Raw genomic sequence first — 27,805 nt, forward strand, 5'->3', positions numbered from 1 at the left:
CTGGTTGTTGTTGTGGGTGAAAACCTACCTCACATATTTCTTGTGAGCAATATGTTTTGAATGCAATGTTGAATTGGTCAAGTATTTTAACTGTTCTTTCAAACAAGCTTACAAATAATTTGGATAGCATGTGTTTAGGCTCTATGGAAAACTCTCAATAATTATATTTATGATATGAAGGATATAATTTTCGAGATTGTTATTGAGCATATTTAACTTTTTGTGCAATGGTGGTTAAAATCATTATAGAGTTTCTTTTCGACTTCAGTAGTCACTGTTGCACCAATCTATTGAGTTGTCGGTCACTCAAATATTTCAGCATCTTGGAGTTTGTAAAGCTCGTGGTTCGGGATTTTTGGCTGTTTTTGAGATTTCTCACGATATTTAATGTAAGATTGTTTTGACCTTTTTGCGCGCATGTTCTGTCGATTTAACTATTTTCAATAAATTTTATTTGGCCTTTCAGAAAGAAAAAAAATCATGTTATATGATTATGATTTAGTTTTTTCACAAAATTGATTATGATTAGCATAGCCTTTTTTTTACAAAATTATCTGTAAAATGTATTATTGCTATATCTTACTTGATTACTTTTTAGGTGTATGAACGGGGATTATTTTTTTTTTTGACAAATATGAACGGGGATTATTATTCTTTTACTTACTTTATGATATAGGTAGATGCAATGAAATAAAATGAAATGATGATGAGATGAAGTTGGTCCGTTGAGGCACAGCCTGTGTAACTACGGTCGTTGGAATATCATCAGAAAAAAAAAGGCACATCTCGCCGGAAAATTCCAAAACCATAAATCACTATTTCAAATCCCTTAAATTCAACAATTTTCATTCATAAATTTCGTTTCCCTCTCTTCTTCTTCCACAATCCAAATCCCTAACCGCTTCGAGTTGGTTCCGTTGCACGCGATCTAGGTGCAAAAATGGCAGCACCACCGAACATGGATCAGTTCGAAGCGTTTTTCAGAAGAGCAGATTTAGATGGAGATGGTAGAATCAGTGGTCCTGAGGCTGTCAATTTCTTTCAAGGATCCAACTTGCCTCAAAACGTTCTTGCTCAGGTACCTTTCTTTCTCTTCCATAGTTTCAAATCAAATCAACTTTACTATAATTGATGTCATAATTCTTCTGTATACTTACGATTTTGAGTTTTAGGTGTAGGATTTTCATAATGGATTATTGTGATTTCGTGCTTGTTTGCTCAGAAACTATGTTTAGGTTTTCGTGTTGATTAGGGATTTTAACTCGATCTAGTGTAATGCTTATTGATCTTGATATGGATTACAGGTATGGATGCATGCTGATCAGGCCAAAACTGGTTTCCTTGGGAGGAATGATTTTTATAATGCTTTGAAATTAGTAACTGTTGCACAGAGTAAGCGAGATTTAACGCCGGATATTGTCAAGGCAGCGTTATTCGGTCCTGCTGCTTCTAAAATCCCTGCACCGCAGATAAACCTTGCTGCTATACCTCCACAGCGTCCAAATCCAGTGGCTTCCACGTCGGTTGGGCAGATTGGTGTGACTTCTGGACCAACATCGAGTCAAGGTTATGCTTATAGAGGACAGGGGTTGGCAGGTTCCGTTGGGAACCAGCAATATCTTCCTTCTCAGCAGGGTGCTAACATGAGACCGTCTCAATCACAGGGGTTCACAGGTTCTGTTGCGAACCAGCAATATCTACCTTCGCAGCAGAATGTTAACATGAGACCACCTCAATCACAGGGGTTAGCAGGTCCTATTTCAAACCAGCAATTTCTACCTTCGCAGCAGAATATTAACATGAGACCGCCTCAATCACAGGGGTTAGCAGGTCCTGTTGGGAACCAGCAATTTCTACCTTCGCAGCAGAGTCCTACTATGAGACCACCTCAATCACAGGGATTTTTAGGTTTTGTTGCAAATCCACAATATCTTCCTTCCCAGCAGAATCCAAACATGAGACCAACTCAATCCATGCCAACTGTTAGTGCCCCTGGTCCACAACAATTCATGCCTGCTGGTAACACTCCTCGTCCATCTCAGTCGATGCCTGCCGGTACAGCCCCTCGTCCGCAACAGGGTTTTGCAGGTCCCAATCTCTCAAATGCTAACATCTCAAATGATTGGAATGGTGGAAGGACTGGTATGGCTCCAGCTCAGCCTGCAGGAATCACTCAATCACCTGCCTTATCAACACCAACATCGCCGTCTCTGGTCTCACCGGTCTCCCAGTCAACACCTGTTACCACTAAAGCATTGACTGTGTCTGGAAATGGGTACCCTTCCCGTCCAGTTTTGGGCGACGATTTTTTCTCCACTGCTGCATCCACACCAAAACAAGACCCTACTCGACAGAATTATTCTGTTAGCAGTGCACATGCCTCATCATCCATTGTTCCAGTTTCCAGTAGTGCCAACCCTGCAAGTAGGCAAAGTTCACTTGATTCATTGCAGAGTGCATTCTCAATGCCACTTACAAACAGCCAGATTCCACGGACACAGTCTTTACCAAACACAAACCAGCAAATTTCACCACCAGCTTCTTCTCCGCTTACCACATCTGGGAGATCGGTTGGACTTGGAAATACTAGTTCCGACAATTCACAGCCTCCGTGGCCAAAAATGAAACCTTTTGATGTGCAGAAGTATAGTAAGGTTTTTATGGAAGTTGACACCGACAGGGATGGGAAAATCACTGGGGAGGAGGCACGCACTCTTTTTATAAGTTGGAGATTACCAATAGGTAAAACTTTTGCATTCCAACTAACCACTGTTTGATGCAGTCTTTAAGCATTTTGGTATGTTGATGTGATAACTAGTCCATGAAGCATAGAAAATAACTACTAATAAAATCAATAATCAGCTGAAGTTTTTCGGTTTTAGCTTCGTAAACTCGTTATTTTTCTACTCTTATTCTTTTGTTGACATCCAAAAATTGGCTACTGTAACCTGATTCTGAAAATGTTATTGTTTCTGGCAAAATTAATACAAATTTTTTGAATGTAAATTTTTGTAGTCAGATCCTTTTTTCTTTTAAAAATTTACAAACTCATTTATTTGGAAAGAAGCATTAGATTCACGTGATTGTCAATAAATAGAAGTAAAATGGAGCATGTGCATGTTCGGCAAGACATGTTCTAGCACATACTTGAGTGAAAATTGAAGATCATATCACACCACAACAAGTCAAATGGTTTAGGTGTATGTTATGTATATTGATGAAGGGACATGTAAGAAAAGAGAAGATGGAGAATGATTCTATTATACAAAAAATATGACTAGCACCTATTGAAGAAAAATGGACAAAGGCTCGCCTCGAATGATTTAGCCATGTGAGGAGAAGATCAATAGAAGCCCTAGAGAGAAGAGTTGATGACATACAGGATATCCTGATAAATAGAGATAGAGGAAAACATGTAAACAAAGAGAAGGTCAAGAATGATTCTATTATAGAAAAAGTATGACTAGCACCTATCAAGGAAAAGTGGACAAAATTTCGCCTGAGATGATTTAGTCATGTGAGGAGAAGAAAATAGGAGACCTAGAAAGAAGAGCTGATAAGATCGAGGATAGCCCAACAAATAGAGATAGAGGAAAACCAAGTAACACTTGAAGCATGCATAAAAAAAGACCTATACTTAAAACTTGGATTTTTATAAAACAAAGTGGTGATGTTTGATCTATGTAGTTCACTCCACTTATTGTTTTTGTTGTTATAGCTATCATTTGATGATTTTCGTTTATTATTTACTCTTAGTTCCTTTATACAGGAAAGTCAAGTTTTCACTATCACCTAAATAAAATATGGACAAAACTTAGGTGCATTTCCTTAGGCATTGTTTGCGAGTTTGGAGGGGAAGGGAGGGGAAGGGTTTTGGAGAAAAGGAAGGAACAAGTAGAAAAAAATAGAGAACATTGGGAAGGGAGGGCTTTGGGGGGTTCATTTTTCTCCATGATACAAAACTCCCCTCACTTGGGGGAACTCAAAAATTGTATTGGAGGAGGGTTTACATGAATTCTTCAAATTTAATCTATGTTGTTATAATATTGTTAAAATAAAAAATATATTAATCATAATCATTAATTTATCATTCTTTAAGAAAACATTCTTTCAAATTTTTTGAAAGATTTCTCCATGTTCCCCTATATTTCCCACCCCCCAAAGCTCTCCCTTCCCCTCCCCTTCAATCTCCCAAACAAAGCCTTGGTGCATTTCCTTAGGTGCTTTTCATGCGGTTCTTCACATAAAATTGAACTTCTGTGCGAATAACAAACTTTGAGAAAATTGTGGATTTGAGAAATCATTAGTAGTTATTAGTATTTTATGTGAAGAACCACACGAAAAACACCTAAGGAAATGCACCTAAGTTTTGTCCATATATAAATTACTCTCACATAATCAACAAGTACTTCATTGAGAGATTCTTTATTCTTTTTTTGAAAAGGGAGAGATTTTTTATTCTGAATTTTAAGGTATTTGGATAGAAGAACAATTTTACTAAAGGAATAAATACAAAGGAAGGAGGATAAGTAATCCTCCTTAAACAAACCTACTGAAAAAACCAGTAACCTCTAGAAACACAGAAAACACCGCTAACATGAGCTACAAGATTAATGTGAAAGAGCTCTAAATCCCATGTGTCTTTTGTTTTGTTTTCTTTCTTTTGGATTCTAGAGGAAGCTGTTATTTGAAAGATGGAGGAGTAAGCACCAATGAGAGGACATAAACACAATGCTATATTATTTTAAGGGTAAAGAGACCTCCTTAAATATATGAGTGTTCCTTACCAACCATAGTGTAGAATTGTAGCAACCTCACATTGCTTAAAAACCAGGTCTCCTTTTTCCGGCCAAAATCTTTAAAGATTACATTAAGAACCATCATAAACTTGAAAGGAGAAAACTGTTATTATCAAAGATCTCCAAAGGTTCTTCCATTATAAGTTAGTCACCTTAGGATGCAAAATTAAGTAGGATGCTGTTTATGAACTAGTCCTGGAGATAACACTGATATATGGAGAAAGAGCTAGGTGCAGCCTATAAATCTGCAACTTCTACTGCCATACAGTTTATGGTGTTCCACAATTTCAATGTCGAACATCATGTTGGCTGCAATTGTGTCATTGCTGATGCCTAATGAAGCTTCTATTGCCAGGCAGTTAGGCTAGTATAAATTAAAACTGCTTAGTGAAATGTGCTACACTGAATAGAAAGCATCAGTAGACATGTTTCTTTGCTGTTTTTATTTATTTATTTACTATTTACTTATTTGCTTTTAAGACTCTATTTCTTCTAGTTCTGTCTTACTGCGTACTCCACTATTTTGGAAATTTTCGTGGATAGGTCTTGGGATGGCCTTTTATAATTTCTTGATAGTGCATTCTGAATAAGGTCTTTGTGCACTTTCTGCAGATGTCTTAAAGAAGGTGTGGGACTTATCTGATCAAGATAATGATAGCATGCTTTCATTGAGGGAGTTTTGCTATGCTGTTTATTTGATGGAGCGGTATAGGGAAGGTCGTCCTCCTCCACAGTCTCTTCCAAGTAGTGTTATATTTGACGAAACATTGATGTCTATGACTGGGCATCCGAATATCGCTTATGGAAATGCAGCATGGAGTGTAGGCCCAGGTATATTCACAAATTTATACTATCTCTGTTTTTCTCTCTTGTTGGATATTTCTTCACTAATTTTTTACTCTTTCCTGTCACAAGGTTTTCAGCAGCAACAAGGGAGGCCAGGTGCTCCGCCAGTGGCGCCAGCAGCTGGTTTGAGGCCACCAGTGCAAGGAACGCCTGCTCAGGCTGATGGCACTGTGGCGCCCGATCAGAAAAAGTTTGGAACATCTGCGTTGGACGATTCCTTTTTGAACGACACAGATAATAGTGAGCAAAATATTGAGACTGCAGGGAAAAAGGTATATGCTTTGCCTTGTAGTTTTTGTCCATATGTAACTCAATTTTGAACGACATAATTTTTGTCTAACATGAGAATCAAGTAAGCTTAGCGGAGATGAGGATGCTGCGTTTGATGAGTGGTAAAACTAGACGGGATAGGATTATGAATGACACCATTAGAGAGAGTGTTGGGGTAGCACCTATAGTAGAAAAGATGGTAGAAAATAGGCTTAGATGGTTTGGGCATGTAGAGAGAAGACCTGTAGATGCTGTAGTACGTAGAGTAGATCAGATGGAGGTTAGTCAGATAGAAAGAGGTAGAGGAAGACCTAGAAAAACTATTAAGAGAAACTATAAGGAAAGATTTAGAGGTCAATGAGTTGGACCCAAATATGGTTTATGATAGAACATTATGGCATAATTTGATCCATTTAGGTGACCCCACTTAGTGGGATAAGGCTTGGTTGTTGTTGTTATTGTAACTCAATTTGGTAAAGTAAATGTTCCATTTCAATGATAATTTTTTTTCTGTTTTTTGATACTTGTTTTTTTCGTTTTCATGTTAAGGAGGATTTGTTGTAACCAAATATCAACTTGTCTATTGCCTTTCTTGGCATGGACTCCAATTACTGTAGGTTAGATAGATAGTAAATAACTAATTGAATTGAGAGACTAACCGCACTTTCCAAGACACTTGATATTGGTAAGAAGATAAATCAAGCTGCAATACACGTGCTAAGCTGTGAAAAGCTCTGTTATAAAACAAGCTACTTTTCCATTGAGACCTAAAGAAAAATGGTTCTCTTTGATGTTGTAGGCTGAAGAAACACAGAATATGATATTGGATTCAAAAGAGAAGATTGAGTTGTACCGCAACAAAATGCAGGAATTGGTGAGTAATTCATATATTCTTTCCTTTTTCATTTTGATCTTGTACTGATGTTGCATGCTTAGAATTTAAAAATAAATTTATTATGACCTTTGACCTGTTGCTGCTATATGGAAGAATTACCACATGTTCGCTTTGGCTTAATTTCAATAAATGTTATGAGCTAAATATCTCTCGAGTATCCGAGATTATAAACATAGAATAAGCCAACACAAATATTTTAGTGTACCAGAACTGTGTAATTTGGCATGAAGAACTGGTTCACTATGTGACAAATTATGTGGAATGGGTCAATACTGCTATTAGTTGCATTTTATATATGTTGTTACAGAGGACCACATTTTTGTTGTCTCGTGACTGTCTATGAATTCAATTTACCTTGTTCAGATGATAACTGACATAGATGGATTCATAAATCATCCTACAGTGACTTGATGGTACGGTTATGGTTCTAGTTAGGCTTTAGTTTAATCCCTGGGAATTGACTTCTGCTTAGGAAGACTTGATACTTTGCAGAAGGGAAATTCTTTCCCTCAAGAAATTAACTGGAATCGTGCAATCAGTGAAAAGATTGAAGATTTAAGTTGGTGAAGTTAAGGAGTTTGTGGGGTAAAACCATGTTAACTGATGTAAGATTTATAATCTTTTTATATCCTTTTTAAACGAGAAAGGTAAGTGTGTGTGTGTATAATGAATCTGAATAAAGGAAAATCGATCTTATCTGCTTTAACATTTGGCCAGTGATAATTTACGTTAGGTTGTGTACTCACTCTCTTTTCTGCCCCTCCCTTATGGTTTTCGTATTTCAGGTCCTGTATAAAAGCAGATGTGATAACCGCTTAAATGAGATTACAGAAAGGGCATCTGCAGATAAGCGTGAGGTATTTTTATTTTTCTGAATATGTTTTGTAAGTTTAAGATGTCAAGAGAATTCACTCATGTTTGGTGGTATTCTACAGGCAGAATCATTGAGCAAGAAATATGAAGAGAAATACAAACAAGTTTCAGAAATAGCATCTAAATTGACTGTAGAAGAAGCTAAATTTCGTGATATACAGGTAGTTGGACATACTGTATTATATGTTGATGGACATGCTTTTTGTTAGAGTTGAAAATATTTTGTATCCTGGTATCCTCTATATTTGCATCGTTACTAGTGTTGTTGTCAACGACCAACTTTTCAAAAAGCTTTAGCTTTTAGGTCAAAAATCATGAATAATTTTATAGCTAATGCTACAGCCCTTGGGTCCTGAAGCATACACAACGTACAGACACAGCCTACTTTTTGGTGAAGTTTGATTTATTTTAGAATGGGGATGGCAAGAATCAAACTTGTGTGGCTGAACCACCTTAAGTCACGTGTCTGTATATCTTCTTAAAACTCTTTGTTTGTGCTGCCTATTATAACAACTTGCTTGTTCGAACATAAAAAATGGTGATAAAGTTCTTTTGAATGCTTTTTCTAACAAAATGAAAATACACTTTAATATGCTTTATATTCTTATGAAACGGTAGGTTAAGAGGAAATATGCACGGCAGCAGATTAGCATATTGCACTTATTCTCCTTTTGGATTTTTTGGCAAACCTAATGTCACATCAATTATATAATCGATATAATCTTTCTGGTTGTAGCTACTGTGGCACAATGTTTCCCAATACTAGACTTCACTACTACATTTTGCTTCTTGCTTTACCATGAAACTACTAGGTTTCACTTTCACCCGTACAAAGACATGATACATTCTGACTAATAAACACAAGTATGTGCTTAGAGCTGCATAGCCCGACGATTGTTGCAGAACCTTTCTCTTGAATCTTCTTTAAATACTTAATTGTGCAAGTTAGAGTGCTCTAGTGGATGTTAGTTAGTGAAGAAATGGAGTGCCTTACAATTGGCAAAGCAATGTCCTGCCTGTCAGACCACTAATCCTTTCTATCTATTTCTGTGGGTGACCTTTTTCTCTGGAACCTTCGTCAAGTACATAATTATGCTAGTTGAGAGCTTTCAAGTGAGTAATGGATAGTGGAGACATACAGTGACCTACATTTGGCAAAAATCAGTGACATATTTTCTCTAAGACCAGAAAATATATTTTCTTGAATGCATCATGACTTTGCTATCAAGTATCAAGTATATTATTTATATACCCAAATCCTTAGTGTGATATCGGGTTTGGATGAAGTCTATTAGAGCATGTCACTGGCTGTTTTGAATTGATTCTGGTGTTGGTAACTAGTCATTTATTCCTCTCTGCATTTCATTCTTTCTTTAAACCAATGAATTCATATCGTTATAGTTAGGAAGATATATGGCTATCTTGAAACATTTCAGTGCATCTTTTAACCATTATTTGACACATATTTAGGAAAGGAAGGTGGAGTTGCAGCAAGCCATTGTCAAAATGGAACAAGGAGGCAGTGCAGATGGTATTCTTCAGGTGAACTTATTTTCTTGAATTAAGACTAGGATTTCTGTGCGAACCTGCCTATTACTCTGTTACTGATTTTCAGTTAATTCCATAGGTTCGTGCTGATCGCATACAATCAGATCTTGAGCAGTTATTTAGGGCTTTTGATGAACGGTGCAAGAAACATGGGATAGATGTGAAGTCAGTTGCAATGGTTCCACTTCCTGAAGGTAATTTTAATCTGATGTTGCCTTGATACAACATCTTTCTCTACACTTACTTCTGTTCTTTGTTGGTCCTTAAAGAATCGCCTTACAAGTTTGTATTTATTTTGACTTAATTTCTCTTGCTATATGTGATTCTTGTTTTTTATTCCCTTGTGTGGTATCCTCTTACACAGTTACACTCTTTAAGGATCATTCATTGAAACAAAGGAATTACCTACCATGTGATGATGAAATGCTTATATTTGTTATGGGATACTGTTTGGAAAAACCCTAGTGATCAAGTTTCACATTGAAAAGAAATAAAGCCTGAAAAGAGTTTATGAAGAATGACACTCCTCAAGTTTCAGATTAAAAGTTAATTTTGTAAGGCTGAATTAGGCCCAACATAAAAACCTAAGATGATATCAGAGCCTCACAATTCAGGCCACACACCATACTATCCACATACCTAGCCCAATAGTGTTAGGCAAGAGGGGTGTATCAGGGAAAAACCCCAAGTCCCACATTGAAAATAGATAAGGTCTGAAAAGATTTTATGAAGAGCGGTGCTCCTTACCTTAAAAGTCAATTTTGTATAGATGAGTTAGATCTAAATGTAAGAGATACTTTTTAACACTCATCATTAAATTACTTCTTTAATATAATATGCAATTATGCATGCCTTTCTCGTGGAAGGTTGATAAGGCCAGTCTAAATGGCTAATTCATAGAAGTGAACGCACTTTCCTGTATTAGTGTATTTCCAATTTTAATCTGGTTGTGTATGAACCTAATGAATTACAAGGTTGGCAACCCGGTAATCCAGAGGGGGCAGCTGTTTGGGATGAAGATTGGGATAAATTTGAAGATGAAGGTATGCCATATGCACTTTTCTGAATGCCATAATTTACTTGATTGATATAACTTGTTTTATTTTATTAATTGCTTTTTTTACTTCCAGGATTTGCGAATGATCTCACTTTTGATACGAAAAATGCATCTTCAGAGCCAAAACCTTCATTCATTCCCGGAGAACAAAATTCTTTTGATGATAATTCTGTTCATGGTTCACCTGTGAATGCAAATGGTAGGCAAGAAATTTTTACTAATGGTGATTATACAGCCGAGGAGGAATCTTATGCACAAAGTGAAGATGACTTGGCAAGAAGCCCTCGTGATAGCCCGTTTGGAAGGAATGCAGTGGAGAGTCCTTCTAAGGATTTTTCAACCGCTCACTTTGATAAAGCTTCCGAAGCAGATGCAGAAACACATAGGTAATCTCTTCTCTGTTTTTCTGGTCATGAAGGTGTTGGTTTATGTCTCGTCATCCTTTTTTTTTTCTTTTTTCTTTCTGTTTCTGCAATCCGTGGCTTTGAATGTGGTGCATTTAGTAATTGTGATGTTGTTAATCTATGGTAACAGAAGTTTTGATGAATCAACCTGGGGTGCCTTTGACAATAATGACGATGTGGACTCGGTGTGGGGTTTTAACACCAAGGTAACACGTGTTATGCTCAGCTTTTACTTTTGTTGATTTTCTCTTAATCTTGTTATCAACCTAGTTTGTTCTAGTTATTGAGAAAGAAATTTTATGGAAATTAGTTTTAGATTTTTTTACACTGGAATTGATGCAAGACACAATGGGGAACTTTTTCTTTTCCATATTATTTTTGCAATGGGTTTCTTAGCGCAACTATTGAAGAGAGTGTGTGCTAATTTCAAAGATCAAGTTAGTTTAATTTCTTGGCACATAAGCCTGCCACATGATTATGCTTTTGTGAAAAAATAATCAAAGTAAAGCTACTAAATTCTTTATGTTTGGTTCTGTAGGACTCTGACTTGGATAAGCAGGGAGATTTCTTTAAATCGGGTGATTTTGGTTTAAATCCAGTTAGAACAGGATCTACAGCTACAGATGGTGTATTCCATACAAAAAGCCCTTTTGCTTTTGATGATTCAGTGCCTGGAACTCCATTTTCCAAGTTTGGAAACTCTCCAAGGTACAGTGAGGCAGGGGATCACTTCTTTGAAACGTCAAGGTTCGATTCCTCCTTCAGCATGCATGAAAGTGGAAATTCTCCACAAGCAGAGAGATTTACGAGATTTGATTCCATTAGTAGCAACAGAGATTTTGGCAACAATCAAGAGAAATTTTCAAGGTTTGATTCCATTAGTAGCAGCAAGGATTTTGGCTATAGTCACGAAAAGTTTTCAAGGTTTGATTCCATAAGCAGCAGCAAAGATTTCGGTTACAATCCTCCTGATACGCTGACAAGGTTTGATTCCATGAGTAGCAGCAAAGATTTTGGCTTCGGTGGTCAAGGACATGCAAGGTTTGATTCAATTAGTAGCAGCAAGGACTTGGGCTACAGTGCTCCTTTCTCTTTTGATGACTCTGATCCATTCGGTTCCTCTGGCCCATTTAAGGTCACTTCAGATAATCAATCTCCAAAGAAAGGCTCTGATAAGTGGAGTGCGTTCTAGCTTGCAGTCCATGTTTTCCTGGTTTTTTTCTTTGTTGTTTCCATTTCCTTGATTGTTCATGATTAGCCTATTTTTTTGTGTATAGTTAGAAGAAAAAAAATGTTAGACGGTAATATTGTATGGCATATGTATTATTTTCAAGAGAGCTTTCCCTATATTTTTTGGGTAAGAGATAATGTGAGGATGAGTGTGTGTGGGGGGGAGATAAGAGATAGAATTAAATGACATGGTGTGAATGTAATACTAAGTTGATTGACAAACACATGCACAGGTTTTGTTTCTTTCTTTTTTCCTTTTTATTTCATTACATGCATTCATGAAGGTATTCTTGCTTGCCAGCTTGCCGGAGAATGAAATCCTCATTTCACTGAAAATTGATAGATTGAACTACATTGGCAGGGACGGAATTTTCAGAGCTTTTAGTGTATATCTCAATAAAGAAGAAAAAAAATGAGAAAACACGTGACCGTTTAAATTATGGATCTGCTATTTTCATGAAAAATAAATAAATGCTCAAGTGTTTCCCTCAAAAAAAAAAAAAAATGCTCAAGTGTTGCCAAGTAGTTTGGCTGGAAGAATTATGCTCTGCCATTCTGTGTATCCCACCCGTTTTTGCCAAAACCTGAGCGTGAGAGTGCTATTGAATATATTGAACCACAAGAAAAAGTAAAACGAAACACCAAAAGTAATAAACTGAAAAAAGAAAAAGTATCTCCAACTTGATTCAACTTGAGATTATTTGCTGCAAAAAAAACTGTTCAAAGCTAATGTATGTTCTCATAAAAACTTAAACAGTACAAAATGAAATAAACACCGAGAAACTTTTCATTTGGTCTTCTGATAAATAAATTGAACACCAAAATCTTGCAATGCTCGGTCACATCTGATCTCCATTTGTGATGCCGCTCTGGCAGGCTGAATAAAAGAATAAGAAATTATTACCAGCGTGATAAAACAAATACTCATTTCATTTGCGACTTCTTCACTTCACACCCAATAACTTATCTTTTTAAATCACTTTGTTTTTACTTTTTAAATCACTTTGTTTTTACGTCTGTCTCTCCTCTCAGCTTTAGGAGCAAGGAAAGATCAAAGGTTTTGGCCCCGATTACAGGAATTTAATTCAAGGTCTGTTTGGACTGGGGGTTTAGGAAAGAAATTAAAGATAGAAAAGCCATATTGTGATCGATACTCTTGTAAAATGAGAAGCAAGATAGAAAAGCCATATTGTGATCGGGACTCTTGTAAAATGAGAAGCGAATGGGGGATTTGGTAAGAATACAAATTCACTCAACCCTTATAAATGTTATCCCGTAAAAAAATATTGTAAATGTGTTTTGAAAAATCATTCAAATTTAATTAGTCATCAGTTTATTTTACCTTATCAATCAATTTGTGACATCCAAATATCAAACAAGGGTAAACATTCACTTAGCATTTAGGGGGTTGGGTAGCTCGACTGATTTGAGCTAAGAGAAAAGGAATTGGAGGTCCTGGGTTCAAACCCAGAGGAAGGAGTTAAAAAAATTAATCTAACTACCAACATTTGCCATTAAAAAAAAATACATAGGCTTGGGAAAATAATACCGTCCCTCATAACATTACTCATCGTTTGCCATCCACTGTGGTTTATTATTTGACACCAACACCCTCATGGTGTTTGAAACTGGACAGTGTAGATACTGACCTGTTTTGAAGAATAACTTTATACAACACTTTGGTTGAGGTTTTAAAATCATTTAGATTTCATCTTTTATATTTAAAAGCTAAACACCTTATGTTATACGATGGCATGCCTAGTTCCTATGTAAAAACTAATTATGTTTGATTTTAAGCAAAAAGGTCTCCATATTAAAGAAAAGGGACTGAGATTCAAAATTAAAATATCTTATGCCACAGCGAGACAAGTATCTCACACACTCTGGCATTTTATATTTATTTGTTTTCATCTTCGTTCATAACATATGTTGCTTAAATACTACTATACACTGCAATAAATAGATAAAACACCATAGTCTTGATATGAACTTATATGCAGCCAAAATAAGAGTAGAAGAGAGATAAAATAAGGAGAAATGAGGTTATCTATACCTGAAGGGATTGCTACTTCTTCATTCTTTGGTATCTTCCACCTCTTGATGAAGTTGGTTAAAAGAGTGTAACAATGATGATCGCAAATTTGCTATTTCAATGAGTGTTTCTAGTGCTGCAAAGAATTTCAATAGACAGAATGTGTTATTCAAGTATAAAATATAAATAAACGACTAAAACTGCATACACAAAGTAAGGAAATTTAAGGTTTAGAACTCTGTTAACCACCTTTCTCAAATGACAGTTGGGTCGCACGAAGCTTTGGGGAAATCAAAACTCCAAAAACTGACAAGGACTTGTGTCGCTCCTTTTGAACCTATGAAAACCACCAAGATTTTAACAGTAATTCAACTGATAGTTCAGATGCTCATGTTAATGACTTAAATGTCCAAATCTATAATTTATTCACCCTGTGAATCCATGAGAGCAAAGATATTAGAAATCCAATCCAACTCTACTTTATGAGAAGCTGTATTTGAAATTTTATTATAAAAAAAAAAGTTGTGCCAAAAGGTTATTATTAAAAAAAAAAAAGTTGTACCAAAAGGATGAAAATACTTAAAATGACATTTTACGAGAAACTATTCAAACCAATTTCTCATTTGAAGCTTCCTTTAAAAGATCTTTTGTTAAAAAAATTATAGCAAGAAGATACACTATAAAAACATTTTTCAAAAGAGCTATAATAAACGGGTCCATTATCTTTTTAAAAGAATCTAAAATAACAAAAGAAAGTGATACAAAATTTCAAATACTTACTTCATCATTATCTGCAAGTCCTGTTAAGTTCTCTGTTATGGTCGCCTCAGTAGTTTGCAAAACCAAGTAAGAAAATGAGAAACAACAAACATACTACTAAAAGCATATAGTGGCAAAATCATATTACGGATGAAGTAAAAGTATGTTCTAAAATGTAGTTTAACCCTGATATAAAGTTGAAATTACAGAATGCTAATGTCTAAAGAATGTTTTTGCATTATGTTCAGAAGATAGGTTCCCCCTTTACACTATCGATGCCAGCAGTCAATGGGGAAAACATATTTGGTATTGAGAGAAGAAAAGTGTACCAGATGATTTCATACTATTACTATCCTGTGGCTGCTCATTCTTGTCTTCTAATTTAGTACTTTCAGGTTCGTGTTCAGAGGATACCCATTTCTGCAACGTGAAGTGTGGTTGTGTACCTATTGAATCGAGTGCAATGGTTCATATATTAAAACAGAGGTTCTTTCTTATTAATATACAGTACATGTTATGTTACAAAAAGGCATCATAAAAAAGCAAGTGAAAACATGCCAAGATGATACTAGTAGGATTCAAGCAAACATGTCCTTAACTATAAAAGACAAAATTTACCATCTTGATTTTCGGATATCTTCAATGTTGTAGCAGCTGAATGGAATTTGAGGTCCAATAAAGAACTATTAACGCGCGAAGTACCCATAGAATATCTAGCACTAGCTAACTCCAGCCATCCCTGTGATGAATATCTTAAAGAAGGTTATCAAATCAACAATCAGGACCATTGCATCATCTGAAATTGTTTGAGAAATAGCATATGCCTCACCATAAGTTGTTTTCAGCTTATTTCCATAAGCTCACCAGAATAGCTTATGAAAACAGCTTATATAAAAAAAATTGTTTGACTGTATATATTATAGAAATTTCTCCTCTGAATGTTGGCAATGAAATATTGAGTTGAATTGAATTTGATTAGGTTATGTATGGATGTATGTATGTACCTGTCGAAGTGTGGAGGAGAGAGAATCGGAAAGGGATAGATAGTTATGAAGTGAATCCATAAATTGCAAAGCGACTTTGTCTTCATCTTTAATAACAACTTCTTCTTCACCCTTCAAACAAACCTCTCTTCTCTCTTCTTCCATTCACTATGATTTTCGGGATCACAATTTTTTTTCGTTCCGCTAGATTTCCACACTTTTACACTGTTTGTAGTGTTTTTTCGTACATAGTTTTACTGCTTCTTTTTTTTTTTTTTTTTTTTTGACAGAAGTTTACTGCTTCTATAAATTGGTCATAGTAATATTTTAAACTTTTTTTTTTTTTTAAGACGTAATATTTTATAGCGCGTTAATCCTCTCATATCAGCCAGTCGTTCAATGTATTTAAAATAAGAAACACAAACAAAAAAAAATCAATTCATCCACAAGTGAAATCATAGCTTTAAAATAAAGAATTTTCAAAATACATTTTTTTACAAAAGAGTTTTGAAAATATAAAAAATTAGAGATTGAGTGTTTTTTAGTGGACAGGGGAAATCAAGATTATGTTTGGAAAAAAAAATAATGCATTTTTTTTTAGGAAAAAAAAATATATATATATATATATATAGTTAATAGCGGATAAATTATTTTATAATATTATTTTATAAGTTAGTTTATAATACATGATAAGTTAGTTTATAATAGATAATTTATAAATTATTTTATAGTTAACAGCCGATAAATTAACTCATAAAATTTGTAGTGTTTAGTAAAATGAACCGTTGAAGTAACTTATAAATATAAAATTACATAAAAAAAATATGCATTTCAATTAAGACAGCAGAGATAAAAAAAAATAATAATGATCCATAAGCTTTAATCTATAAACTACTATTTGAATTAGTTTATCAAAAACCATTATCTTATACTACATATAAAAGAAATACATGGTTTTGAGCTGACTTCTTTACTTTCATTTTCAGGTACACCCTTACATATTTTGTTCATAAAAATGTTATATTGTTTTTTTTTTTTTGGTGGTGTCTGGGGTTCGAACCCCAGACCTTGCATATATTATGCATTGTTCTTACCAACTGAGCTAAACTCACGTGGACAAAAAAAAAATGTTATATTGTTGGTGTCATAAAAAAGATAAAAATTTATATTATTTTTGTTATGTTGTTGGTGTAATTGTAAAAGACAAGTATAATTTGTAACAATATTAAAATTCAAAATATTTATACCCTATGTTTTTAATCCAAATAAAAATAATTTTAATCAATTTTTTTTTGTTACAATCTTTTAATCAAAACTAGTTTAGAGACCCGGCGGCCCGGGTTAGATATTAAATAAGTTTTATAAGTTTGTGTGCACGAATACACGTGTCAGTATATTAGATTGAATTTATTTAAATTTAAAATTATAATAATATCATAAAAATAAATATAAATGATGAAATGAATGTCCAATGCAAGAATAAAAAGTGTAACAAAATCAATAATGAATTAGTCCAAGTGGTAAGAGTTTTGGGTCCCTTTAAACATGTGGTCATGGGTTTGTTTCGTGGTCCACGCGTATGAGAGAGAAAAATCGATTGAAAGGAAAGAAAGTGATTGAAATATATATATATATATCAAAGTATATGTATGAGAAATAATAAAATTGGTGTTTGGCAAACCTGAAGAAGAAAAAATGTTAGATGAAAAGAAGGTTTGAGGTTTCTGCTTGTGCTCAAAATATGTAAATACGTGATTAACGGAAATTTATTTATTTATAGTTAACATTTGCATTAGAATATGCTGCTAAAAGATAACATAATAACTTCCTTAAAAAAAAAAAAAAGATAACATAATAACTAATCGAACCTTTTTTTTATCAAAAAAAAAAAACTAATCGAACCATTTTTTTCCTCAAACATAAAAACTAATTGAATGGTATAGTGCTAAAAGATTAGTAATAACTAATTGAAGCTTCTTTTCCTAAAAATAAATAAACAAATTGGAGTCTTTTAATCAAAAAATAAGATCGTATATGTAAACTTTGTTGAAAGTATTATGTGTAGTTTGTTGAGATATTTCTGCTACATAAAATATTAGAATTTCAATAAAAATTTAAAGTAAATATTGAGTGGATAAGATCAAAATGTTGTTGAGATTATTAGAATGTTCTTAACATGTCCGTTAAAAATCATTTAAAAATATAAAATTTTAAGTATAATTAAACAAATTTTAATTTAACAGGGACCAATAAATACTTTTAGTCCTTGTAAAATAAAAATTTGCTTAATTGTGCTTAAACTTTTAAATTTTTAACATATTTTTTACATACTTATTTAGAACATTATACAAAGTCCCTCCGCAAAAAAGTAATTTAAAATTTTATTATTAGGTCCAAATTTTCATTAATATAATCTTGAAATTTTGGCTTTTAGAAAAATTCATATTTAATTCATTACATATTAAAAATCTAAAAGATTTTATAAAAGAGTGTCTTACGATGTTATGAAGATGTCTGTACAAAATCTTTCAAAAATTTAGAAGTTTAAGCATAATTAAACAAATTTTAATTTAACAGGAACTAAAAACACTAACAGAAAATTGTAGGGACTAAAAAATGTGATTTGTTTTTATAGGGATTAAAAACAAAACTGAGATATTTATAGGGACCAAAAACTTAATTATTAACGTAGATTCAGGTTTAAACTTCTTCACTCCACTCTTCTTACAATCTAATTTTCTTCCTCGCCATCGATTTGAATACGTAAATTTATCGTATAACCTAGAATTTGTTTTTTACTAGATTTCTTCAATCATGGCTTCCAATTCGCAAAAGGATTTTCCTGCTGGTATGCATCTATAATCGATCATGATGATTATGATTGTATCGTTAGTGGATTATTATTATTATTATTATTATTATTATTATTTTACTATTGCTTCTAAATTACTAATTTTATTTACACTTTTTTTTTTTTTTAATGATTTTGTAGATGATCAGCAGAGAACAAAAATTCCAAATAAGAATTGTAAAAGAAAAAATAAAAAATCCAAAATTATATCATTCTCCACAGCAACTCGTGGACCTGGGACTGGTTTTCCAATCAACCCTTTTAATTTCTCAGCTCTTCTCTATGTAAGCTATTCTCTCCTTTCCTGTGTTATTTGCATTATATCATGTGTTGGTTTGTGCTGTATTTTTTGATAATCAGCCTGTGTTAATTAATTGAAGAGTTTAAGTTAAGTGAAACAATTATTTGATAACTTTTGAACTCTGAATTACTAATGTATATGATATTAGTATTTCATCATGGAGACTTAAAATCTCAATATGTCATAGGATCCAAATATCAAGAAATTGGCTGAACAAGCAGAAAAATATCCATCATTCAATCAGATTGCTCAACAGGATGGTCTCCTTAAATCTCATAAACGGAAGAATGTTTCAATCATGAGACGGATCATAACGAATTTTGATTTATGGACCTTGGCTGAGCGGCTGAGTGATGCATTGATGCAGGTATCTATAAAATTTCTTCGTTATGTTTGTAAGTTTGGTACTCATCTGCTGGTTGTTTGATTAGAATGTATATGATGTCTATCACAGGACCCATCAACATATAAAATGCTTGAAATTTACGTCAATCTATCACTTGAAAGCAAGCGTAAACGGAGAACAGCACAAGTCAACAGAGATCCATGTTTGAACCTTATTTTAGATGAGATAGAGAATGGTGGTCCTGCTGTAATGATGAGGTTTAAATACTATTTTTAAAGTCATACTTTATTGTTTTGGCATTTCCATATTTTCACCATAAATTGTTGTGGTAAATAATTTCTGAAGTGATTCTTTCCATGCAGATACTGGAATGATGAGAGGGTTTTGAAGATGTTTGGACTAGTCATGGGCATTTCTCCAGGTCCAGACTCTGGAGGTGCAGTTTATACTGAAAATTCTGGGTCATTTGTTCATCATACTGCTATTATTGGCAACGTCGAGGTATGGCATAGTGGCTATTCACTTTATTGTTGAATCCATTCAAATGAAATGGTAAAAGATAAAATTCGTAGTTGTGTCCTCAAGCATGAAACTTTTTGGGGTAGATGATGCAGATGTAGAACCTCTGTTGTCAATGCGGAGATGCAGCCCGGCAGCCCCAAAAATTGACGCGGCGCGGGATGCGGACGCGCAGCGGGCGCTATTTCGGTGGCGCGGACACTAATATATTTAATATTAAAATACTTTACTGTTGAAAAAAATAATAATACTAAAATACCTTAAACATTACTCAAAATTCATTAAGTATTCCTAATTTGAAATAAAAATAACAAGTCTTAAGCAAAACATAAAACATACTTGCAAAAAATACTAATAAAATTCAAGGAAACCAACACTTTAAGCCTCTAAAGCTTAAAGTAACAAAAGTGCAAAACATTAACAAGGTCATCCTCCCAATTAACAAATTAACAAATTCTACAGTCAAGGGATGAAGAGAGGAACAAAGGTCGTTTTTGCGATCAAGAGATGATGAGATGAGAAGAGGAGAGATGGGTTCTGCCATCAAGAGATGATGAGATGAAAAGAGGAGATGGATTTTTTTTGTTTGTACGATGAAGTTGTGTTTGCAGCTGTGTATTTGGTTCCGATGGAGAAGAGTAATAGTTAGGTTTTGAAAATTACAAAAATGGCCTAAAAACGGTTTTAAGTGAAAAGCGTCCGCTTTGACCCGCATCGCGCAAGCTTTATACCCGCAATCGCGCCCGCTTCAGCCGCTTTCTCCAAACGCTCCGCCTTGGAGCGCTGTGTCATGTTTTACTGGTTTTGGCCGCTCCGCGCCGCGATAGCGCTGTTAGCGGCCACTATTGACAACAGTGTAGAACACATAAGTTAAGGTTAAGTTCACACTGAATTTTAAGAAATTAAAATAGGCTTCGAGTGTAATGAATTGTCTTGCTATTGGAATTGAAACTCCTGGTTTCTGCATAAGTTGTATATGGAATGTCAAAATGAATCGCAGTAAAGTAAACTAGATATTAGCTTTCCTGTTGATCCTTTAGAATATCTACCACATTAGCTTCTAGAGTATGTGTTTCCTCAAATGTCAAACTGATTACATCGTCAATTAAATTGTATAAGAATTTTATTCTTTCATACTAGTTGTGCTGTCGGAATTTGAAGGAACTAGCCAGCAACCGAGTGTCTCCCGAATCGTCATCAAAGTACAAATGCAAACAAACAGGTAACTCAAATCATCTCTTTTTAATTTCAACCAATTGTATATACGTTTTTATTCTAGATTCTATATTGTCTTTGTTTAAGATTAGGCAACTTTAGAGTGAAAGTAAGTTTGCTCAATGTTGAACTATTAATATATTGTATTTTCTGCAGTTGGTTGAATTATTTTGGGTTAACATGCACTCCATCTATCATCTTTCGTGATTTAGATTTTGACTTTAACACCACTTGAGGTTGCAATTTTTCTGTTTCTTTCTTTCTTGGGATATTGAGCCCTTTTTTGTGATTTGTATCTATCTATCCATTATTATTTTAGTATAGGGAAATGTTAACTTGTGCCCTTAAGGCACAAGTTAATGATTCAAATATAGAAATCGTTTATTGGAATGTGTGCATTGCATTTAATCTTTAACTTTTTAATGAATTGAATGCACAAAATTTTAGAGAATATTTCTTCTTTTGGATTTCTTAACATGTGCCTTAAGGTCACAGGTCAACACTACCCTTTAGTATGTTGATGTATTGATATCGTCCTATAGTGATTTGTGATTTCATTCTTTCTTATTTTTGCTAGAAAGAACACACGAAGAGCATTCTTTGGATGTATTGATGCTCAAATTCAATCTAGTGGACCTTCTCTTTAGACGTGAACCTTGTAAGCCTCTTCCTTATTATTGGTACGGCTATATGAGGACTCATTCTGGCTATTCAAGGGTTAAATCTTCAGCTTCTACCCACAACCTACCTGATCAAGAAACCCAGGCAAGTTTTTTCTGCAAATGTTACCAAAGTCTATGGGGCCGTTAGCAATGCTTTTGATTCTAGTTTCACAATTCTCGTTTCTTTGTGCATGTTTTAAATCTTTAATATCAATTTCTAAACAGCTGGGGGCTGGGGCAGACGGGTTGCTTACTATCCTGGCTAGAGTTATCAGTGAGACTCCTTCCGCTCGATTCGTACAAGAATTTGTTCTAGTTCTCTTTTTGTATCATTGCCTTTGCAACATGCCTTGTGATGAAGTAGACAAGGCAAGTTTTGTTCTGAAAATCTTAACAAAGTTTATGTAGCAGCCTTTAGCAAATGCTTTTGATTCAAGTTTCAATTTTTTTTTTCTCGATACATATCTGAATTCTTTAATATCAGCAGGTCACGACAGCGGAATTCCTTGCTAAGGAAAGGGAATACTGGAGGATCCACAAATTGGATAGAGAAAGTTCAGGGGATGAGTGAGATCAAGGGTGTCAGAATAGTCAATTGATGGGTCCTTTTGCCAATGCTCTTTACACTGGCGCCCCCACCTTGAACCCCGTCAATACATTTTTAAAAATTTGCACTGAGAAGTTGTTGAAAAATTATTAAAAAGACATATTTAAATATGTGAACTTAAAAAGATAGAGACCATTGTATGCATAAACAAATGGTCAAGAAGTTATTTATTTTACAATCTATTTTGAAATGTTGAACAGATAATGTTTTTGTTAGTAAGATTGCAATTTTTTTTTATAGATGTTGATTTTTGTGGTTGATATTTTGCATGATGTTGATTTGATATATGTTTTGTGAGTTGTCTTCTCGTTTATATTTGTGGGTCATGCTAACCAGTGACCCTTGACACTAGTTAAAGAAATAAAATAAAACTTTTACATTGAAAACATCATCTTTTACACTTGTAAGACTTTGACCATATAAGTTTTAAGATATTCATACTATATTTGTTTCTTTAACTAGTGTTCAAACATTTTCCTATCTTTTTTGGTGTATGTGAAAAGAGAATAACTTTGTTTTTTTAAGAAGAAAGAATAATTGTTATATACACTTTATATAAAGAAAATAGTATAACCTATGTCCCTAAATATAAGACCCTTTGACAAAATCATGGGAATTAAGAAAGTTGATTTTTGTATTAAATTTGTTTTTAATTACTATGATTTTTACAATTTTATTCTTTATGATAGTTTATGTTTTTAACATGTTATTTATTGTTCATTGAAGTAAAAGATGTATTATAAACAGGGGTATGTTCGTAAAAAAATAATTAATGTAGTTGAAATAGCTAAAGTGTCTTATAAAAAGGGACAACAATATTCTCAAAAGAGTTTTATAATTAGGGACGGAGATAGTAGTATGTTTTCCCACTTTTGAGCTGATTTTTTCCAATACAAATAGCACATATATTTAAACATGGTCTTGTACCTCATTTGAGAATCAATCAATATTTCAACAATTATCTTGTCTCTAAAACCCTAAAACTCTCGTAACACTATTCTCACATGATTTCTCTTTTGTACCGAATTCTATTCTAAATCATTAGAATTCCTACATTGGGACTTAGATTTTATTGGTTTGTCCCTAGAATTCATTTTTACCGTCTCAATTGGTATCACGAGCCTTTGATCTTGTGTGATTATGGCTGCCAAATACAAATTAATGAAGTGGAAGAAAAGATGGAAATGAGTGTATGTTTCTTATGTGATGAGCCTCTTACTTTGAATCATTTTCAATTATAAAGCATAAGAATGTTAAGATAGTAACGAGGGATATTGATGAAGAAGCTACGGAATCTGAAGAATACAAAGTGGAGTTTCAGGTGTGCCTCTTCACTACCACACTGTAACCCAAACCTCACTTCCGCCTAAATCTCCATCCTCCACTGATTCAACTCCGCTTATCACTGATTCGTTGATTCCCGGTGACGACGTCACAAGGACATCGCAAGGCGAATTTCCGTTGAATCTTAGTTCGATACCGACTCAAATAGAAAGTGGAATAAAAAATTAGAGGAAAAAAAGATCTACATTTTGTAATTGACACAAATACCCTTAAACAAAAATTATATATATATAAACATTGCCTATACTTTAGTGGAATGAGGAATGCTAACAACACTTACTTTTGAACACTCTCTCTAGCACCCACTCTTTTATTGGATGAAATTGATGCATGTTCCACCACTTTGTATGAGTTCTATTTCCAACGTGTACACTCACAATGATTTAAACCAATAAGAGAGTGTTCAAAAGAGAGTGTTACTAACATTACTCTTAGTGGAAGAATAAAACGTGACATACATGCCTAGAGACTAACAAAAAGTTAAGTGGTGAATTATTTAAAAAAAAAAGGTTAGGGGTGAATTGAAAAAGAGTCTTGTTAACGAGTGCCTCCCGGGGGGCACTCTTTCAGCATTCTAAAAGAAAAAAATATTTCATAAAAAAAGTAAAAATTTTCGATTTTCAATGCAATGATTATGTTTATTTTCAAAAAAGATACATTTTAAAGGTCTTAAGGAGTATCCCGTGGACACTCGTTAACATTTCTCATTGAAAAAGGATAATAAAAAGAGAAGAGACACCAACTAAAATAGTAAAATGAATTTACTAAAAAATAGTAAATTGAATAAAAATTTCTTCGTTATGTTTGTAAGTTTGTAACTCATCTGCTGGTTGTTTGATTAGAATGTATATGATGTCTATCACAGGACCCATCAATGTATTCCATGCTTGAAATTTTCGTCAATTTATCATTTGAAGGCAACCGTAAACGGAGAACAACACAAGTCAATAGAGATCCGTGCTTGAAACTTATTTTAGATGAGATAGAGAATGGTGGTCCTGCTGTAATGATGAGGTTTAAATACTATTTTTAAAGTCATATTTTATTGTTTTGGCATTTCCATATTTTCACCATAAATTGTTCTGGTGTAAATTGGTAAATAATTTCTGAAGTGATTCTTTCTATGCAGATATTGGAATGATGAGAAGGTTTTGAAGATGTTTGGACTAGTCATGGGCATTCCTCCAGACTCTGGAGATGCAGTTGCTTCTTCTGAAAAGTCTGGGCCAGATAAGACAGAAGATATGAGAAATGAAGATGAATCAATTGTTCATCATACTGCTATTATTGGCGACGTTGAGGTATGGCATAGTGGCTATTCACTTTATCGTTGAATCCATTCAAATGAAATGGTAAAAGATAAAATTTGTAGTTGTCCTCAAGCATGAAACTTTTTTGGGTAGATGGTGCAGATGTAGAACACATAAGTTAAGGTTAAGCTCCCAGTAGATGTAGAACGCTATAGATACTAATTCTCTGCCCTTTATTGTTAAGTTGGGTTTTAATTTTCCAATAATTGTGTGTTTGTGCATGCTTCTTTTGTTTTCAAAGGCTGAGAAAGAATCATCCCTCTTGAGGGTGATTTCTCTTGTAAACTGCAACTTCGTTCGTTTGTAATCATTCAAATTCCTCTGTGTGATCTGGGATCTAGATACAAAGTGGTGACTTTGTGTTGATTGTTAGACACTAGAGCACGAATCTAAGAATGTAGCTCTTCTCCCTTCATTGCATGTGATACATTATAATTTCATCTTTGTTAATTCCATTTCTTTGCTGAGCAGATAATACCTTGCAGATTTTATTTTTCTTTTGGAGGATGCAATGATCTTTCCTCTGAGTTGACTGTGTGTATTTGAGAGATTTTAGTTGATTCTCTAACATCAATAAGCATTGTTGTTATTACTATTAGGGTTAATTAAGTTTTTCGTCCCTAAAAATATAGCAAATTTTGATTGTAGTCCCTAAAAAATAAAATTGAATGTTTTCATCCTCACAAAAAAAAATTCATTTTGTTTTTGGTCCCTAATAGCCAATTTATGTTGTTATGAATGTCAAGATTTGATTCTTTTATGTTTAAGATGTGTCTCATGTTCATATTATGTTAAAAAAATGTCAAGAACCTGTCAAAATTATATCTATTAAGGACCAAAAACAACACAAAAAATTTTGTGAGGATGAAAACATCTCATTTTATTTTCTAGGGACTAAAATCAAAATTTTCTATATTTATAGGGATGAAAAACTTATTTAACCCTTACTATTATTATTATTATTGGTGGTGGTGTTGTTGTTATTTTGATCAACATCGTCAATTAAATTGTATAAGGGTTTTGTTCTTTCATACTAGTTGCGCTGTTGGAATTTGAAGGAACTAGCCAGCAACCGAGTGTCTCCCCAATCGTCATCAAAGTACATATGCAAACAAATAGGTAACTCAAATCATCTCTTGTTAATTTCAACCAAATTGTATGTATGTTTTTATTCTAGATTGTCTTTGTTTAAGATTAGGCAACTTAAAGTGAAAGTAAGTTTGCTCAATGTTGTCCATGTTGAACTATTAATATACTGTATTTTCTGCAGTTGGTTGAATTAATTTGGGTTAACATGCACTCCATTTATCTTTCACGATTTAGATTTTGACTTTAACACCACATGAAGATGCAATTTTCCTTTCTTGTTTTTATGAACATACAAAGCTCTTGAGTATTGATGGTTGGGATTGTTTCTAGACTTGGGATATTGAGCCCATTTTGTTCATTATTATTTTAGTATATTGATGTCGTCCTATAGTGATTTGTGATTTCATTCTTTCTTATTTTTGCTAGAAAGCACACACGAAGAGCATTCTTTGGCTGTATTGATGCTCAAACTCAATCTAGTGGACCTTCTCTTTAGACGTGCACCCTGTAAGCCTCTTCCTTATTATTGGTACGGCTATGTGAGGACTCATTCCGGCAATTCAAGGGTTAAATCTTCAGCTTCTACCCACAACCTACCTGATCAAGAAACCCAGGCAAGTTTTTTCTGCAAATGTTACCAAAGTTTATGGGGCCGTTAGCAATGCTTTTGATTCAAGTTTCACAATTTTCGTTTCTTTGTGCATATTTTAAATCTTTAATATCAATTTCTAAACAGCAGGGGGCTGGGAGAGACGGATTGCTTACTATCCTAACTAGAGTTATGAGTGAGACTCCTTCCGCTCGATTCGTACAAGAATTTGTTCTAGTTCTCTTTATGTATCATTGCCTTTGCACCATGCCTTGTGACCAGTTTGATGAAGACCCGACAAGTTTTGTTATGAAAATATTAACAAAGTTTTTGTAGCCTTTAGCAAATGCTTTTGATTCAAGTTTCAATTTTTTTTTTTCTCGATGCATATTTGAATTCTTTAACATCAGCAGGAGGGCAAGGCAGCGGCATTCCTTGCTAGGGAAAAGGAATACTGGGATAGGATCGACAAATTGGAAAGAGAATGTTTAGAGGCTGAGTGAGATCAAGGATGTCAGAATAGTCAATTGATGGGTCCTTTTGCCAATGGTCTTTACGCTGGAGCCCCCACCTTGAACCTCCGTCAATACATTTTAAAAAATTTGAAGTAAACTTTTAATGGGTTGTTTGAATCATATGAAGATCAATGGAACCCACAAAGAACCAACAAATGGTTCTTTAAAAATTATTCATAAAAATGTATTTAGGGACCATAAGTTGACTATTATTATTATTTAAAAATACATTAAAAAAAAACTTAATTTAATTAATTTATTGTCATTGAGATAGTTGTTACTAAATATTACAAAATTGTAGGTTAAAAATACGTCAAAATTTAAAAATACATTAAAAAAAAACTTAATTTAATTAATTTATTGTCATTGAGATAGTTGTTACTAAATATTACAAAATTGTAGGTTAAAAATACGTCAAAATATTACAAAATGAAAAATATGCTTAATAGAAACCAAATAATTTATTAAATTTAGGGTCCGTGTGTTACAGATTAAAATAAATGTGATTTTGACTTAAAATAATTTAGAGATTATGGGCCCGTTTGTTACGGATTAAAATAAAACTGATTTTTACATAAAATAATTTAGAGATTATGGGCCCGTTTGTTATGGATTAAAATAAATGTGATTTTGACAAAAAAATAATTTAGATATTATTTTTTAGAGATTTTATGAAAAATCAGAAGCTATTTTGTGTTTGTTTACCGTAATAAAAATCACTTTTTTAAAAAATAATTTAGTTTGTTTGGATACAGCTATAT

The 27,805-nt window shown here is 33.7% G+C and overlaps 3 protein-coding genes across 7 annotated transcripts; 2 read left to right on the top strand and 1 right to left on the bottom strand.

Moving 5' to 3' along the window:
• The first annotated feature begins 692 nt into the window (after positions 1-692).
• On the top strand, positions 693-12,165 carry LOC146943104 (Calcium-binding EF hand family protein). Its single transcript, XM_085757215.1, has 13 exons — positions 693-1,078; positions 1,305-2,742; positions 5,412-5,630; positions 5,715-5,917; positions 6,715-6,789; positions 7,596-7,667; positions 7,746-7,844; positions 9,154-9,225; positions 9,311-9,425; positions 10,206-10,274; positions 10,362-10,674; positions 10,823-10,898; positions 11,231-12,165. Exons 1-13 carry the CDS (start codon positions 941-943, stop codon positions 11,882-11,884), a joined length of 3,543 nt encoding a protein of 1,180 aa, XP_085613341.1. The 5' UTR covers positions 693-940; the 3' UTR covers positions 11,885-12,165.
• A 413-nt stretch (positions 12,166-12,578) lies between these two features.
• On the bottom strand, positions 12,579-15,899 carry LOC146943105 (coiled-coil protein). Of its 3 annotated transcripts, none has more exons than XM_085757217.1 (7): positions 15,718-15,899; positions 15,332-15,452; positions 15,043-15,159; positions 14,735-14,754; positions 14,204-14,291; positions 13,976-14,090; positions 12,579-12,799 (listed from the first exon to the last, which is right to left on the bottom strand). In XM_085757217.1, exons 1-6 carry the CDS (start codon positions 15,859-15,861, stop codon positions 13,996-13,998), a joined length of 585 nt encoding a protein of 194 aa, XP_085613343.1. In that variant the 5' UTR covers positions 15,862-15,899; the 3' UTR covers positions 12,579-12,799; positions 13,976-13,995. The 3 variants fall into 3 exon arrangements, with proteins under 3 accessions (XP_085613343.1, XP_085613342.1, XP_085613344.1); XM_085757216.1 differs by having other exon boundaries at positions 14,735-14,766; XM_085757218.1 differs by having other exon boundaries at positions 14,735-14,766; positions 15,332-15,465.
• A 2,479-nt stretch (positions 15,900-18,378) lies between these two features.
• On the top strand, positions 18,379-27,313 carry LOC146943106 (ankyrin repeat domain-containing protein 2A-like). 3 transcript variants are annotated; one of them, XM_085757219.1, is made up of 9 exons: positions 18,387-18,544; positions 18,689-18,831; positions 19,036-19,215; positions 19,303-19,451; positions 19,557-19,695; positions 20,854-20,935; positions 21,506-21,693; positions 21,816-21,959; positions 22,078-22,401. In XM_085757219.1, exons 1-9 carry the CDS (start codon positions 18,511-18,513, stop codon positions 22,159-22,161), a joined length of 1,143 nt encoding a protein of 380 aa, XP_085613345.1. In that variant the 5' UTR covers positions 18,387-18,510; the 3' UTR covers positions 22,162-22,401. The 3 variants fall into 3 exon arrangements, with proteins under 3 accessions (XP_085613346.1, XP_085613347.1, XP_085613345.1); XM_085757220.1 differs by lacking the exons at positions 19,303-19,451; positions 19,557-19,695; positions 20,854-20,935; ... (1 more) ...; positions 21,816-21,959; positions 22,078-22,401 and adding exons at positions 24,407-24,555; positions 24,671-24,842; positions 25,889-25,970; positions 26,367-26,554; positions 26,677-27,313 and having other exon boundaries at positions 18,379-18,544; XM_085757221.1 differs by lacking the exons at positions 19,303-19,451; positions 19,557-19,695; positions 20,854-20,935; ... (1 more) ...; positions 21,816-21,959; positions 22,078-22,401 and adding exons at positions 24,407-24,555; positions 24,671-24,842; positions 25,889-25,970; positions 26,367-26,554; positions 26,680-27,313 and having other exon boundaries at positions 18,380-18,544.
• Positions 27,314-27,805: the final 492 nt, after the last annotated feature.

Source organism: Medicago sativa, chromosome 3, assembly GCF_051527215.1.
Source record: "Medicago sativa cultivar Bolivia chromosome 3, Bolivia_mono, whole genome shotgun sequence".
Lineage (NCBI taxonomy): Eukaryota > Viridiplantae > Streptophyta > Magnoliopsida > Fabales > Fabaceae > Medicago > Medicago sativa.

What these genes read in the sequence shown, in the direction of transcription:
- LOC146943106 (XM_085757219.1), top strand. Translation starts at nt 18,511, where the DNA reads ATGGCTTCCAATTCGCAAAAGGATTTTCCTGCTG. An exon ending in TGAGTGATGCATTGATGCAG is followed by an intron (nt 19,216 to 19,302) that starts GTATCTATAAAA and finishes TGTCTATCACAG; the next exon opens with GACCCATCAACATATAAAAT. An exon ending in GTACAAATGCAAACAAACAG is followed by an intron (nt 20,936 to 21,505) that starts GTAACTCAAATC and finishes TATTTTTGCTAG; the next exon opens with AAAGAACACACGAAGAGCAT.
- LOC146943104 (XM_085757215.1), top strand. Translation starts at nt 941, where the DNA reads ATGGCAGCACCACCGAACATGGATCAGTTCGAAGCGTTTTTCAGAAGA. An exon ending in AAGTTGGAGATTACCAATAG is followed by an intron (nt 2,743 to 5,411) that starts GTAAAACTTTTG and finishes CACTTTCTGCAG; the next exon opens with ATGTCTTAAAGAAGGTGTGG. An exon ending in GGATAAATTTGAAGATGAAG is followed by an intron (nt 10,275 to 10,361) that starts GTATGCCATATG and finishes TTTTACTTCCAG; the next exon opens with GATTTGCGAATGATCTCACT.
- LOC146943105 (XM_085757216.1), bottom strand. Translation starts at nt 15,861, where the DNA reads ATGGAAGAAGAGAGAAGAGAGGTTTGTTTGAAGGGTGAAGAAGAAGTT. An exon ending in TAATAGTATGAAATCATCTG is followed by an intron (nt 14,767 to 15,042) that starts GTACACTTTTCT and finishes CGACCATAACAG; the next exon opens with AGAACTTAACAGGACTTGCA. An exon ending in CCAACTGTCATTTGAGAAAG is followed by an intron (nt 14,091 to 14,203) that starts GTGGTTAACAGA and finishes AATTCTTTGCAG; the next exon opens with CACTAGAAACACTCATTGAA.